Genomic DNA, 15407 nt, shown 5'->3' with positions numbered 1-15407 from the left:
CGCCACCGACCGTACCCCGCACCGGCCACGTCCCCCCGAACGCAGCGACCGCGCCCGCCCCGCCGCAGCCTGCAGCGCACGTCGCAAGTATAAGGCAGGACAAACAGAAGTGGCTAGCAAAACAAATCGCTGAAAAGTGGGACCCACAAAGGCCGGACCCATAGCACAGCAGACCAACGCGCAAAGCATCGGTGCATAAGAAAAACAATCGCTCGCATAGGAAAAAAAATCACAGAGAAAGTTACTGTTCCAGGAACAGTGAAATAGCGTACGTGGCACAGGGCATCGCTCGCCCTTCCCACGACCTTTTATTAGGTGTTTAATCGGAGAAACGAAAATTTTTGGGTGTATGATAAACGTTTGATCGGATGTCAGTCCAGTTTTTCGAATACGAATGAAAAAAATAAATTTTACGGCTCGCATAGAAACCACAAGACGAATCTTTTGAGCTTAATTAATCTGGCATTAGCGCATATGGGTTACTGTAGCATTTAGGACTAATTATGGACTAACTAGACTCAAAAGATTTGTCAAACGATTTCTTATATAACTGTGCAATTAGTTTTTTGTTTAATCTATGTTTACCGCTCTATTTAGATGTCCAAAGATTCGATGTGATGTTTTAGGAACTAAACAGGGCAAAATGCGGTCGCGCGGGTCAAAATCATATTTGTTTCAAGCTCTGAATACAATAGCCATATTGTCATCAGGACACGAATTGACAAACTGTTGGTCTTCTGGTATGAAAGGCAATCAAGCGTGTGTTGACTTAATGACTTTGCCAGACATTCATTATATCTGGCATGATTGATTCTTCGATCGGATTCCCTTGTGTGCAAAAGACAATGTAGTAGGACTACTAGAGGCTCTGTGACACATAAGACACTACACCTAAATTAAGCTAGGATTTTATACTGATCCCACTCAAAATGGCCGATGTCACAGAACCAGAGAGAGAGAACAATGAAGGTGGCCCTGTGTGGGGATAATTGTAATTGTCAAACTGGTGTTGGCTATAGGTACCATTCACTGCCCTTGAAGAAAATGTAATTTGATGGAGAGATGAGCTAAGTCGAAACTACTCTGTCAAGGATGGCAAGATTAGGGTTTATTCGGATCACAAGAATTTTACAGGAATTTCAGAGAAAACAGTTTAATTCCTTCAAAATTTTCGTAAAATTCATCCAAACTGAAGAGGCCCTTAGTTTTTTTTGCCTTGCCTCGATGGTGGTGGCCTGGTGCTTTCTTTTTTCATCTTAGGACATGGACAACAGTGAGATATTTATATATATTCACATCGTTAACTCAAGAAAAAAAACATGAATGCCGTCTCTTCGTTCGTCTATTGTTTAGGCACGTGCTCCTAAGTTGTATGTAATATTTTTCAAAGAAAAACGTCATGCATTGATTGCTTGTAACAAATAAAGACATAAAAAAAATAGTGTACTGAATATTATACATGCAAAATCTATTGTATAACTTAACTGTTTCGCTGTCTGTGTATATCAAATAGCAACAGTTGTCTATACCATTGTACATACCCTTAACACTCATAGTTGCCTTGTAGTCATGTGTTTGGGGGTAGCGTACGAAGTCAGAAGTCAGATGGTGTGTTGGACGAGGATAATGTCTCCCTCCTTTTACTGGGCTGTGTTATGAGGGTCACCATGGGGGTAGGTCGTCGAAGTCGAAAAGTCTATTTCGCGCGCGGTGAAGAAGACGCACGAACACTTCCAAAAAAATAGTTATTTTTTTTACTTTATGTGTATAAAATTTCTATATTAAGTTTATATCTATAATATTTTATGTATATATAATAGTTATATATATGTATGTAGATTTTGATATAAAGAGTTTTATACATATAATATATATATAGAGAGAGAGTTTAGCTATGGTGAGTTGCAACTCACGGGCTGCTCCATGAGTCGGGGTTCAAAAACATATTAAATCATCTCTAAATTTTGATTTATATGGCTTACTAGATTCTTTGTATCAAAATCTTGTAGCACGCAAATATGTATAGAGGTGTTTCTGCACCTTAGACGCGAAGGGAGTAGCTACATCTGGTAGTAGGATAGAGATTTCCTACATCTGGTAGTAGGATAGAGATTTCCTATAGGAAAATTAGATCTTACTACCAGGTGTAGCTACTCCCTACACGTTTATGATGAAAAATATTTTCATAACTGTTTCTGTTCCCATCCAACAGAAAGTATCGACATTATTAAATCTCATGTGAATGATATAACTACATGTATAGAGTTTATACTTTCTATTAGAAAAGAGAAGAAATATGTATAGAGATGCTTCTGCACTTTAGACGTGAAGGGAGTAATTACATCTGGCAGTAGGATAGAGGCTTTATATATATATATATAATCGCGCGCCTGAGCACGCGCACGCGAGTAAGTTAGACCGATCCCGTGGAAGCTGATCTCGGTGAAAACCTCTCGGTCTCTGGCCAATACCAGCGATGCCAACACCTACGAGGTTGGAGTCCTCCTTGGGGGCATCGTCGTAGTATTTTTCGACTTCCCTTCCGGTGAAACCCGAGTTTTGGTGCTCGTGATAGGCATTGACAGCATCATTGACGCTGTTACCTCCTCGGAGACGTTGTCTAGAAGGGCTCCCTCATGTTCGTCTTGTTGCCGGTTTGGGGGATGCTGTCTTCTCTGTGCTTGAGGTTAGGTGCCCCTCTCATTCAGCTATGTCGATCTCTCTTCTATTCTCGTTGTCCTCTCTCATGTACTCTTTCTTTTTTGAACTTTTGCTAATACATTCTGGTAGTTCTCCTACTTTTGTTACACTTAAAAAAAGATCGAAGGACCAAATCGGCGAACCCCAATTCAACCGTTTGAACCAAAAAAAAGTAATGTTATCTTTCTAATCTATAGATAAAGAGAAAATTGAGTGAAAACACTCTGAACTCAGGCTTGGTGTGGTGTGAAATAGCATACTTGACCTTAGACTTGGTGGCCAACTGCCCACATATATATATGTACGTAGTAGTCACCGGACACCGGTTTTCTGGTATGAAAAGCAATCAAGACTGTCTTGACTTCAATTTGCCATGATCCATTATTAATTATATCGAATCTAATTGTTTTGGATTTGTCATTTTGTACAGTAGCAATGTGGGAGTAGGTTTAGGCCCAGTTTAGTTCACGAAAAGAAATTTTTTGGGTGTCACGTCGGACGTTTGACCGGATGTTAGGAGGGGTTTTCGGGTACGAATGAAACACAAATTTCGTAGCTCGCCTGAAAACCACGAGACGAATCTTTTGAGCCTAATTAATCCGTCATTAGTAAATATGGTTTAAAGATGAGCATGGGTTGACACGTGGATAGTTTAGGACCAGCTCTAGTTCAACAAATTTACTAAGTTTCACCATAAAATAAAATTTAGTTTATTTAGTTAAACTAGAGTTAACCCTAAAATACTTGCGGAATGACCACGGTCATCCCTATTTGGGTTACCGTAGCACTTATGACTAATCATGAACTAAGTAGGCTCAGAAGATATTATAAACGATGAAATTAACTATTTGATATAAATGATGAAAAATTTAAAAACTATTTGATATTATAAATGATGAAATTAACTCTATAAGTTAAAAACCTATTTTAGAAAAAAAAGATGTCACACTTCTATATGAAAACTTTTGGAAAAAATTTTTGTAAAAAGTAGAAAAACTGAGCATAACTAGCCAAAAATCAACAAAATTTCTCAGCTTATTTTTCTGTCACTAGAAAATGCACATGATCCATTGATCGGCAGGACCATGCATAACTATCCTGCGGTGTGTGTATATATATATATGCGCGGTTCACAGAGAGGATTCCACCGGCGAGGTCTCCCGTCTCCGCAGCCATGGAGGCCGCCGTGGTGAGCTCCACCGAGGGCGTGGTGGGGATCCTCCTGCGCAAGCTCGGTGGCTTCCTCTCCGACAAGTACGTCCTCCTCAGCGGCGTCCGCCACGAGATCCAGGAGCTGAAGGACGACCTCGAGAGCATGAACGCCTGCCTCCGTGACCTCGCCGCCGCCGGCGACGGCTACGACCAGACCGAGCAGGTGGTGAGAGCTAGGCGAGCTGCACCTGCACGCAGGCCGGTGGCTCGATTCATCACGTGTGTTTCTTGCATGGTCAGCTTGCTGATGACGGAGTCGTCACTGTGCTTGTTGTGAGGTAGACGAGGACGTGGATGAAGCAAGTGAGGGAGGTGGCGTACGACGCCGAGGACTGCATCGACGGATTCTGGCGCCACAGCCGCCGCGGCCGCCATTTCCGCGACGAGGGCCTCGTCGCCGGCTGGCTGCGGAGGACGGTGATCCGGCCGCTGGAGACGCTGCGGGCGATGCACAAGCTGGCCGTGGAGGTCCAGATCCTCAAGGCCCGCGCGCTCAAGGTGAGCGAGCGGAGGCTGAGGTACAGGCTGGAGGCGCCGGCGCCGGCGCCGCCCATTCCCAAGACCGTTGGCTCCTGCGCCGTCGACTCCTCCCCCGGCCGCTGGCGCTACGACGACGACCTCGACCGCCGGTTGCCGGCGCTCAACATCGACGAGTCCCGCCTCGTGGGCGTCCGCAGCAAGACGAAGGCCATCCTCAGTCTGCTGGAGGACGGCGGCGGCCACCCGGCCCGCCGGAAGGTGGTCTCCATCGTCGGCTTCGGCGGCCTGGGCAAGACGACGCTGGCGGCGACGGTGTACAACAGCCCGACGGTGCAGGGGATCCAGCACCGGGCGTTCGTGACGGTGTCCCGGAACTGCGACCTCCGCGCGCTGCTGGAATCGTTGCTGAAGCAGCTCGTCCAGACGCCATTGATGATGAGAGATCCACGGAAATGCGGCCAAGAAACAGCCGGCGGCGCCGGCGACCATGACCCGCTCAGAGGAGTCGAAACCTGGGACATACCACAGCTCATCACGCAATGCAGTTTTCAATTGGACGGCAAAAGGTACTTAGCTTTGTTTTATAAAGATACTACTGTCTTCATTTTATTGCAACGTTTGACTTTTTTATTGCAACGTTTGACTGTTCGTTTTATTAAAAGTTTAGTACAAATACAAAAAATGACAAATCATGCTTAAAGTTTTTTTTGATAATAAAGTAAGACATAAGCAAAATAAATGATATTTCTATAATTTTTAAATAAGATAGATAGTCAAATATTACGACCAGAAAAGTCAAACATCTTACATTATGAAACGGAGGGAGTAGTAAGGTGGTGTTTGGGACAATGGACTTATTTTTAGTCCTTTGTCCCATCGAATGTTTGGACGCTTATTATAAATAGTAAATATAGACTATTAATAAAATCTATCCATAATCTTGGACTAATTCGCGAGACAAATCTATTGAGTCTAATTAATCCATGATTAGCTTATGTGATGCTACAGTAAACATGCTCTAATTATGGATTAATTTGGCTTAAAAAATTCGTCTCGCGGATTATCACTCATTTATGAAATTAGTTTTTTTATTAATCTATGTTTAATACTTTAAATTAGTGTTTAAACATCCGATATGACATGGGACTAAACTTTTTAGCCCCATCTAAATAAGGTTGTTGTATTTTGCAACTGGATATTGTGGTATGAGAAGCTATTAGATGTTCTATGGGTAGGGTTCAATATATCATTTTTGGCAATTATATCTTGGGGCACCAATGCAACCGGAATTTCAAATACTTGTCACTTTGATCAAGGGTGTTTTAAATTTTGACCATTAATAACTTCTAAATGTTCAATTTATAATTAGTGAAAGCTATATATTTATATCAATGCACAATACATATCACTAATATGGCTAACTTAAATACATATTGAACTTCAGGAAAAAAAGGACGAGTGGTCAAAGTTATAAGGTGAATAATACACGGTGACAAGTATTTGAAATAGATTTTATACTCTAAGTGTTTCTTAAAACCCTGGACTCATTTAAAATATCAATTAATTTTAGCATATCTAGAACAATATTTTCCAAAGTATTGAAAATTTCAACCAACAAACCTTATTTCACACACACTCTCTATGTATTAACTTTTAAGTAAATGCGTTATTTATATAGGGTAGAGTATTCATTATCTAAAAAAATATAGGGTATAGTATTGTGAAACTTTAGAACAATAAGAAATCATGATATGTATGTTGGGTTTTGTGCAATTTTGAATTTTTGATCATAGAACATGGAAACCATCTCAAATTTGCTTTCTTTTTATTAAAAAATGACCGAGTTGTCAAAGTTAAAAAGTGAATAGTATTTATGACTTGTCCAGTGAGAATGACATCAAGGGGACCCCTTTAATTTATGCCTTGTTTAGTGAGGTAAAATCCTCACTATATATATGACGCTACCAATTAATGAAATAAGGTTGACCTTCTGCTTTTGCTTAAAAAGTGTATTTTTTGTAACGAACAAAATCTGTACTTTCCAAAAAAGCATGCCAAGAGAAATCATGAAAAGGAAGACAAATCATGCATATTTGACAAACAGTTCCCTTTTTTTGTAACAAACAAAGTTTATGCCCCACTCTTCCTTGTAATATTTGACAAACAGTCCCCTTTTCATGTACAGGTACTTCATTGTTTTGGATGACCTATGGAATCTAGCGGATTGGGCAAATCTGAAGGTGGCTTTTCCTGATAATGACAAGCAAAGTAGAATACTTATTACTACACGGGATCGACATGTTGCTGAAAATTGCTGCTCTAGCCTCACCGACCATGTTCATGAAATGGAGCCCTTACCTATTCAGCAATCCAGAAAGCTATTTTTCAACAGAGTGTTTCAGTCAGACGAGTGCCCTCCACAGTACAAAAGCTTGGAGAAGATCTCCGAGGATATCTTGAACAAATGCAGTGGCTTGCCACTAGCCATTGTCAGCATTGGAGGAATGCTAACTCGAAAGGAGAACATGACACCGACAGAATGGAGCAAGATCTATGCCAGATTGGGCTATGGGCTAGAAACAAATGCTGATCTCAAAGGGATGAGGAGGATACTCTCTCTGGGTTACCATGATCTGCCCTACCATTTGAAGGCATGCTTCTTGTATCTGAGCATTTTCCGTGAGGGCTACGAGATCAAGAGAGGGCCCCTAGTGAGGCGATGGGCGGCTGAGGGCTTCATCGGTGGCACACGTGAATGGAATCCAGAAGAGGCTGCAGAGAAGTACCTTGATGAGTTTGTCAGTAGAAGCATTGTCACACCCACTCGAGTTGCTAGCAGCGGCGTGGTCAGGTGCTGCAAGGTCCATGACATAATGCTGGAGGTGGTCACGGCCAAGTGCATCCAGGAGAACTTCATCTCCTTCTTTGGGAACAACCGGCAGCATGAGGACAACCTGATGGTGGCATCAACAGTTGGGCATGACAAGATCCGACGGTTTTCGGTCCATGGCACCGGCCAGAAACCCCATGGCGGTGACAAGGTGCAGGAGCATTCCAACGATGAGAAGCCATCGAGGAGGAAGAGGCAGCTGCGACAGGGTAACTACAAGGAAGAGTGGGGCATAAACTTGTCGTTTGCTCGTTCTTTGCTGATGCTTCAATGCACTGTCAAACCATTGCCGGCGATTAGCTTCGCACGCTTGAAGCTCCTAAGGGTGCTGGACCTCGAAGGCTGTCGTTGGCTGAGCGAGCAAGATCTGCAAGACATCTACAGGTTGCCCCTTTTGAGATACCTGAGCCTTAGAGACACCGGTGTTTCATGGCTGCCGAAATCAGTAGGGAGGCTGGAAGAACTGATGACGCTAGACATAAGGGAAACTCACATTAGGGTGATCCCGGAGGCCATCACCCGGCTTGAAAACCTAAAGCATCTTCTTGCTGGCAGGTATAGGCACTACACAAGAACTCGTCGCGTGAAGATCTTTGAACCGTTAGAAGCCATGACTCTGCCCAGCGGTCTACGAAGGATGAGGTCCCTTCAGACAATTGCCCATGTCGATGTCGCATCGAGCTTCCTTGTGATGCATGAGTTGTGTGAGCTACCATGGCTGACCAAGCTATGCGCTTTCAACTCCGACTACGGAGGTAACAAATGGCACTGGTTTGCTAGCTCATTGAGTAAGTTAAGCAACTCACTACGCCACCTTTCCATCATCCATTGGCGTAATGGTGACACTGGCCTCGAGGACTTCATGGAGCTGAGCTCGCCACCCATCTTCCTTGAGAAGTTCTACCTATGGGGCATGCTAAGTGCTCTACCACCATGGATCTCACATCTTAGCAACTTGGTTGACCTTTCGCTCCGAGAGAATTTCCTGTATGATGGGGAGATGGTCATGGAGCAGCTAGGGAGGCTTCCTAGCCTTCTTTCTCTCAAGCTATACCATCAGTCATACATGGGGAGAGAGCTCTACATCAGAGAAAACCTATTCCGCAGGCTCAAGCAGCTGATCTTGGACAACTTGCCCAACCTTAGCAAGCTCAGCTTCCAAGGAGGTGCCCCCGAGCTTGAGAGGCTCACGTTGGCCTTTCTCAAAGAGCCTATAGATGGAATCGTTGGCATTGATAAACTCCCGAGGCTCAAGGAGGTTGAATTCTTTGGCCATATTATTGTTGACTCTGTGGTGGAGGGGATGGTAGCGGTGTGTAAGACACATCCAAATAAGCCAAGAGTTTACAGGGATGATCGCCCTATGGAGGACTCTGAGTCATCTAGCTGATTGCGAAGAATGGAGAGAGTACACACATTTGTTCCTAGATCGAGCTTTCATATGGTTACTCATCCTACCACATGAATCTTCTAGCTTGCTCTGTCACGGAGCATCTGTGCGTGGGTTTGTATTGGTTTAGTGTTATAGCAACAACTTTGGTACCCTTGTTATATGGTAGTTGTCTTTTTAGATAAGATTTGAGTTAAATTTTTTTAGAACTTTGAATATAAATAATTTTTAAAATATTTGGGTAAAAAATGATGGATTTGGTGCCAATAGGTCAGCTCCTTCCCCGACGGTGGCAACCATCCTCCTTGCTGCAGCTCCTCTGACCTCTCCTTCTCATGACACAGCTCCTTCAGCGGGGCTCGGGACCGCTGATCCAACGTTGGCCCATGAGCACAGATTCGTCACCAGGCTAGCCTTAGGATCGCAAATCCAGAGGTGAAGGGCATTTGGACATTGATGATAGCGAGCATAAGGGCTAGGCCGACTTTCTCTCTATTGCTTTGGTTTTCCTATCAACGATATCTCATCCTTTCGAGCTGTTATAGATGATGAGCCACATCAGTGATTAATTCTTAATATCGACTTCCCGAGCCATTACATATGAGAGTGAAGACGTTACAGATAACACAAACTGTGCTAGTGATTACTGTACCAAGTGATATGTAAATACCCACTGAGCAAATTAAAATTTCAAGATAAGAAGAGCATCATAAGAAGTGGGAATCAATAATATGCAGAGAATTGTGTGGGCCGAACCATATTCAGCCCATTCCCTTCCCTTCCAAAGCGAGTCCATTGGACAAGGCCGCCGGCGACGCCCCCCTTTTCTCCTGCGGCGTCGGCGCCTGCACCACAAGCCGGCGGCGAGCTGCTCGAGCTGCTCCTTTTCAGTCGGATCCGAGGTGTCCCTCCTTTTGGCGGGTGGCCATGGCGGACGCGCCCGCCGGCACCGGCGGCGGATGCTCGCCGCAGGAATACCCCACCATCGATCCCGCCTCGTTCGACGTGGTGCTGTGCGGCACCGGCCTCCCGGAGTCCGTCCTCGCCGCCGCCTGCGCGGCCGCCGGGAAGACCGTGCTCCACGTCGACCCCAACCCCTTCTACGGCTCCCTCTTCTCCTCCCTCCCGCTCCCGCTCCCGTCCCTCCCCTCCTTCCTCTCCACCTCCTCTTCCTCCTCCTCCTCTCCCGATCCCGCTCCCTCCCCGCCCTCCTCCGCACCCAATGAAACCTCCTCCGTTACTCCGTACGCCGCCGTCGATCTCCGCGGCCGCAGCTTGTACTCGGAGGTCGAGACCTCGGGGGCGGTGCCGGAGCCGTCCCGGCGCTTCACCGCCGACCTGGTGGGTCCCAGGGTTCTGTACTGCGCCGACGAGGCCGTGGACCTGCTCCTCAGGTCAGGGGGGAGCCACCATGTGGAGTTCAAGAGCGTGGAGGGGGGCACCCTGCTCTACTGGGAAGGTGGCCTCTACCCGGTGCCGGACTCGAGGCAGGCCATCTTCAAGGACACAAGCCTCCAGCTCAAGGAGAAGAACCTGCTCTTCAGGTTCTTCAAGCTTGTACAGGCTCACATTGCCGCCTTAGCTGCGGGCGATGCAGCTGGGGAAGGCGAGGCTTCTGGTAAGCTGCCCGATGAGGACCTGGACCTCCCCTTCATCGAATTCCTCAAGAAGCAGCATCTTTCGCCCAAAATGAGAGCGTAAGGAGGCCGCCCTGAACTGGTTGTGTACTCTATTTTTAGCATTGGTGTCTAAGATTAGCTTCTGTGCCTTGTTTTCAGGGTTGTCTTGTATGCGATTGCAATGGCGGATTATGATCAGGATGGTGCAGACTCTTGTGAGAGGTTGTTAACAACGAGAGAAGGAGTCAAGACCATTGCTCTTTACTCCTCGTCCATCGGGAGGTCACTTAGCTTGCTTGAACCTTTTCTTGTATACTTTAGAAAGACATTTAAAATAAGGTCCTGGCTCTAGCCCTAGCATTTTACATCTAATTTTATCTGTAGCAGGTTTGCTAATGCTGAAGGAGCTTTCATTTATCCTATGTATGGGCATGGTGAGCTGCCTCAAGCTTTCTGTCGCTGCGCTGCTGTTAAAGGTGCCCTATATGTAAGATGATATTCTTGAAATACATCTGGCTTTGATTTTTCTCATGCGGATTCTGCTTGTTATTATTTGATTATTCTCCAATAGATGACGATTTAAAATGTGTGAAGTCAGGCCTCAAAATCTTAGCTCTCTTATATACACTGTTCCAAAATATAAGCATTTCTAGGTTATTTAACATGGATTAAGGTTAAGAAAAAAAAAGACTATGGTGCCCCTCAATAAATGAGGATGAGTATGAATGAGCGGGTAGGTGGGGATAAAATGGGAAGAATTTTGAATGTGAAGTGATTAATTAAACAAGTATCGCTGTGAATTGTTCCAGTAATTCTTATATTGTGGTACAAGATTCAAATCCTTGAAATGGTTACATTTTGGAACGGAGGGAGCACATGAAAATAAATAAATAAAGATTTGATATGTTGAAATAACATTAGTGGATTTGTCATGAGAAACACTTTCGTGTACTTCTTACTCCCTCTATTTCATATTATGAGTTATTTTGGGTTTGTCCTAAGTTAAATATCTTTAAGTTTGGCCAAATTTATAGAAAAATATATTATCATCCACAACACTAAATTAGTTTCATTAAATTCACCATTGAATATTTTTATGGTATATTTATTTTTGTGTTGGAAATGTTGCTATATTTATTTGTAAATTTGGTCAAACCTAAAGAGGTTTGACTTAGGGCAAACCAAAGTGACTTATAATAGGAGACGGAGGAAGTGATTTTTGGATATGTAACTAGAAAAGTAATAATCAAACATATCCATTGGAGACTTTGTTGTTGTCGTAAACAACAACTAAAAAAGATGGGTGGAGTAATTATGTAGCTGTATGCCCCTAGGGCCTACGCTCTGTGTGATGTTTCTTGTAATCTGATTGCGACCCTATTATTCTATGAGAATAATGTGCTAGGGTAATGTTCTAGCATCTCCCTACTTGAATGACTTGCACTTTTTTTTTTCTGAAGGCTAACCATACCATAATTTGTTGCCTTGTATGACCTTTTTAATACTTACCCTCTCAAATTTCTTGCTCTTGTCATTCAGGTGTTGCGAATGCCAGCCACAGCACTCCTTGTTGATGAGGTGCATCCATTTAATCTCAGTCAGACATATTCATTCTATTAGTTTTGTCTGAACAAATCAATCGTATGGCAGATTCGTTATAAGTTCTTGTTTCTCTTATGTATTTTGTTTATTTGTTTTTTTAATTGCCATGTCCAAACTAATCACTGATTCACTAACATCACAATATCATTGATTATTTTCCTTGTCCCTTTACCCATGGGCATGTTGCATGCTTTACTTGTACAATTACACTACTAATTATATGATTATTTCCCCATGAATATCTCATAATCATTGTATTGTTGACCAGGAAAAAAAGCATTATGTAGGCATCAGATTAGCATCTGGTCAGGATATCATGTGCCAGCAGTTGGTACTTGATCCATCATATGAAATTCCTTCCTTGGGTGTGCCATGCAATACTCCAGTATCAAACTCACCAGGAAAAGTTGCTAGGGGAATATGCATAATCAGCAGCTCTGTGAAACAAGATTCATCAAATGTTCTGGTTGTTTTCCCCCCAAAGTGTAAGAACAGCCATTTCTCCCTGTGTTTGTGCTTAGCATTCTTTATGTAGCCAAAGGTGATGATTTTGCTTCTCATCTTTGACATGATCTGTTTCCTTCATTTTAGCACTAGAACAGGAGCAGGTTACAGCTGTCCGGGTGCTTCAATTGAGCAGCAATTTAGCAGTATGCCCTCCTGGAATGTAAGTCTTTTTTAGAGATAAGTTGTTCGTGCTATTATTACATAGCAGTGTTAGGGTATTCTCACTACCTTCCACGCAGGAATCAATCATTTAAAGCTATTATTGTATAGTGTTAGTGGGCGCTTCCCTTAGACCCTTACAAGCTAATATCGGTTGTAGGTTTATGGCATATCTGTCTACTCCATGTACTGATGCCTTAACTGGAAAGAATTGCATCAACAAAGCAATAGATGTTCTTTTCACAGTTAACGCTTCAGATGATTTGGAAGGTCATTTGGAAACAACCAGTGAAAAGAATGAGTGTGTGAAGCCAACACTACTCTGGAGCTGTGTATATGTCCAAGAGATTATACAGGTGCATAAATTTCATGCATGGTAGTTTCAGCATTGGTAAAAGCATTTGCTGTTCAGCTGTGCATATTTATTTTTTTGTAACCCAAATACCTGCTTTCATATCTTCCACTTTCAGGGAGCATCTGGTACTGCATTGTCATGCCCCATACCCGATGAAAATCTGGACTACAGGAGTATACTTGAATCAACAAAAAAGGTACACTTTCTCTCAAATTTGTACTGCCCAGTGCCCACATCAGAAAGTAAGCCAGAAAGTCTGGTTAGTTGTGGAAGTTATGCCTGTTCCTGGCTTCCTGCCAATATGGGATGATTTTTTACCATGTTAACATTAAACAAACTTAGGAGTAACATACATGATGCATCTGTGCATCCCTGGTGGCAGCCTGGTGCACATCCGTTATATCTTTTGTAAGCTGTGTTTGAGATAGCTTTAGATGTTGACTGTTCAGTTCAATTATTACATTTGGCTATAGATGCATACTATGTTGAGATGGTAAAATTACACGGAGTACAGGAAAGCATCAGTCCCAACCTGACATCTAATTGTTCCTTTTACGCAGTTGTTCACATATATTTGTCCAAATGAAGAGTTCCTTCCTAGAAACTCAGCTCCGAAATATGCTGATGACGACTCTGATTCTGCAGAGTAAATGCATCCTTGCAGAGGTAAGATATATTCATGTGAACTTGTACTGTTTACACAAGTTTAATTCATTGGTTATTGGAATTGAAAATAAAACATTCTTTGCACATGGAGTTGCAGTACTCATAATACCTCATTGCATATGAAACATATCAAACCTTCCAAGTGAAACTTTGTGCAACTTAACTATGTTTGCTCTGTTACATATAAACCTGTAATCGACTGAGTTTGTGGCATAGAAAGTGTTGAAACAACTTTTCTCCTTAGCACCTGTTAATTGAGGAGCATAAACCTGCGATGGACAAAATAATTACCAGGAAGCTATGAAAAAAATTGAATAGTAAAAGCCAGGAGATGCATAGATATTTGAACATTACAACAGTGCCAGTAGAGCCTTCAATCCTTCAATTGTTCTGTCAGCTGTTTTGGAATTTTCTCAATTACAATTCCATGACCAAATGAACAATGCATAGGTTTATGCTGCTAAAATATGCATATGTAAAGTAATGCATATATTCTTTTAAAAGATCTTATTATGTACTGGCGGCTTGGTTGTTTGGTTTTCTCAAATGTCATCCTTGTTCAATGCATTGTTCTTTTGAAAATTGGAATTTTATCCTTTTCCTTTCTCCACAATCCACACGGAAACCATATACATACTACTAGTAGTAATTGGCAATTCCATTGAGTAGGACTGCCAATTCCAGTAACTACTTAGGCCGTGTTCGGGAGCTGCACAACTTTTCTTATCCCTCTCGTTTTCCGCGCGCACGCTTACTAAACTGCTAAACGGTGTATCTTTTGCAAAAATTTTCTATAGGAAAGTTGTTTTAAAAAATTATATTAGTCTTTCATATTTTTTAATAATTAATAATTAATTAATTATGTACTAATCTATTGCTACGTTTTCCGCGTCGGATAAGTTATCTTATCATGTCACCGACGAACGCGGCCTTAGGCTATCTCATGCTCTCATTGATTGGCTTTTACGATATATTATACATTTGTACTGCCTCACGCCCTCACGTAGCAGATTCTTTCAGAACAATTGAGATTGAAAAAACCTGGCTACATATGATTTACTGTGATCTATTTGTTGGTACCAGATGTTGACTAGTCCTGAGTAGAATTTTTTTTTGGACAGGACTTTGTTTTCTACTCGAGATATTGTGGAGAAGTCACACTATGAAAGGCAGAAAATATTACAGCAAGGGGAACCCCGAACCCTTATTTTACCTTGTGAATTCCGTTTTTCCATCTGTCTTGACCAAGTTGATGTCCATCATTGGTATAAAGTACCATCTTACTGGTAAAATATTTTGAGCGAGCGAAGCAAATGTCCTTGGCAGTTGGAATTTTGGAAACATCACACCATATGAATCGCTGTGTGATTACTGCACGTGTGCATCCATTGTTCTACGAATTCTTTGCAGAATTTGTTGGTACATACTGCATAGGAAAGATACAAATCTGCCAATTCAGAGTGCTGTCTAAATCATTGCACGAACGAAAGGAAGAATTGAATATCAAATGAGTTTGGAGTTGAACCGTGGAGCTGATACAAAATTGCTGCATAGAATGCTCGCTGATGCTTAATAGTACATTCTTAATCGATCTGTTCTGACAATTGTAATGGCTGCCAATCAACAGCGAAATCCCGATCTACATATTTTCTTCTGTTTTGGGGAGCGTAAGGCATTGGTATGAGGAAAATGTGTAAATTTTGTGAAGTTCTTCCATTGGCCGCTTGGAATAGTACTATCCCTTTGTTTCATACTGAAAGTTCTTTTAAGTTTGTTCTAAGTTAAACCATTTCAGGTTTGATCAAATTTATTAAAAATATATATATA

General features: G+C 42.5%; 2 protein-coding genes across 2 annotated transcripts; both read left to right on the top strand.

Annotated features, from left to right (window-relative positions):
* The first annotated feature begins 3874 nt into the window (after positions 1-3874).
* LOC102705855 (disease resistance protein Pik-2-like) lies at positions 3875-8674 on the top strand. Its single transcript, XM_006643977.2, has 3 exons — positions 3875-4075; positions 4195-4958; positions 6578-8674. The coding sequence occupies exons 1-3, from the start codon at positions 3875-3877 to the stop codon at positions 8670-8672; spliced, it is 3060 nt and encodes a 1019-aa protein (XP_006644040.1). The 3' UTR covers positions 8673-8674.
* Positions 8675-9265: 591 nt separating this feature from the next.
* Positions 9266-15361, top strand: LOC102700947 (rab escort protein 1). The gene is made up of 10 exons (XM_015832668.2): positions 9266-10369; positions 10451-10573; positions 10679-10778; positions 11831-11869; positions 12162-12378; positions 12485-12560; positions 12720-12915; positions 13030-13110; positions 13475-13580; positions 14702-15361. Exons 1-9 carry the CDS (start codon positions 9600-9602, stop codon positions 13562-13564), a joined length of 1692 nt encoding a protein of 563 aa, XP_015688154.2. The 5' UTR covers positions 9266-9599; the 3' UTR covers positions 13565-13580; positions 14702-15361.
* Positions 15362-15407: the final 46 nt, after the last annotated feature.

The sequence above is a fragment of the Oryza brachyantha genome, chromosome 1 (genome assembly GCF_000231095.2).
Source record: "Oryza brachyantha chromosome 1, ObraRS2, whole genome shotgun sequence".
NCBI lineage: Eukaryota > Viridiplantae > Streptophyta > Magnoliopsida > Poales > Poaceae > Oryza > Oryza brachyantha.
The sequence above is the reverse complement of the archived record's forward strand: the minus strand, read 5'-3'. Positions and strand labels throughout refer to the sequence as shown.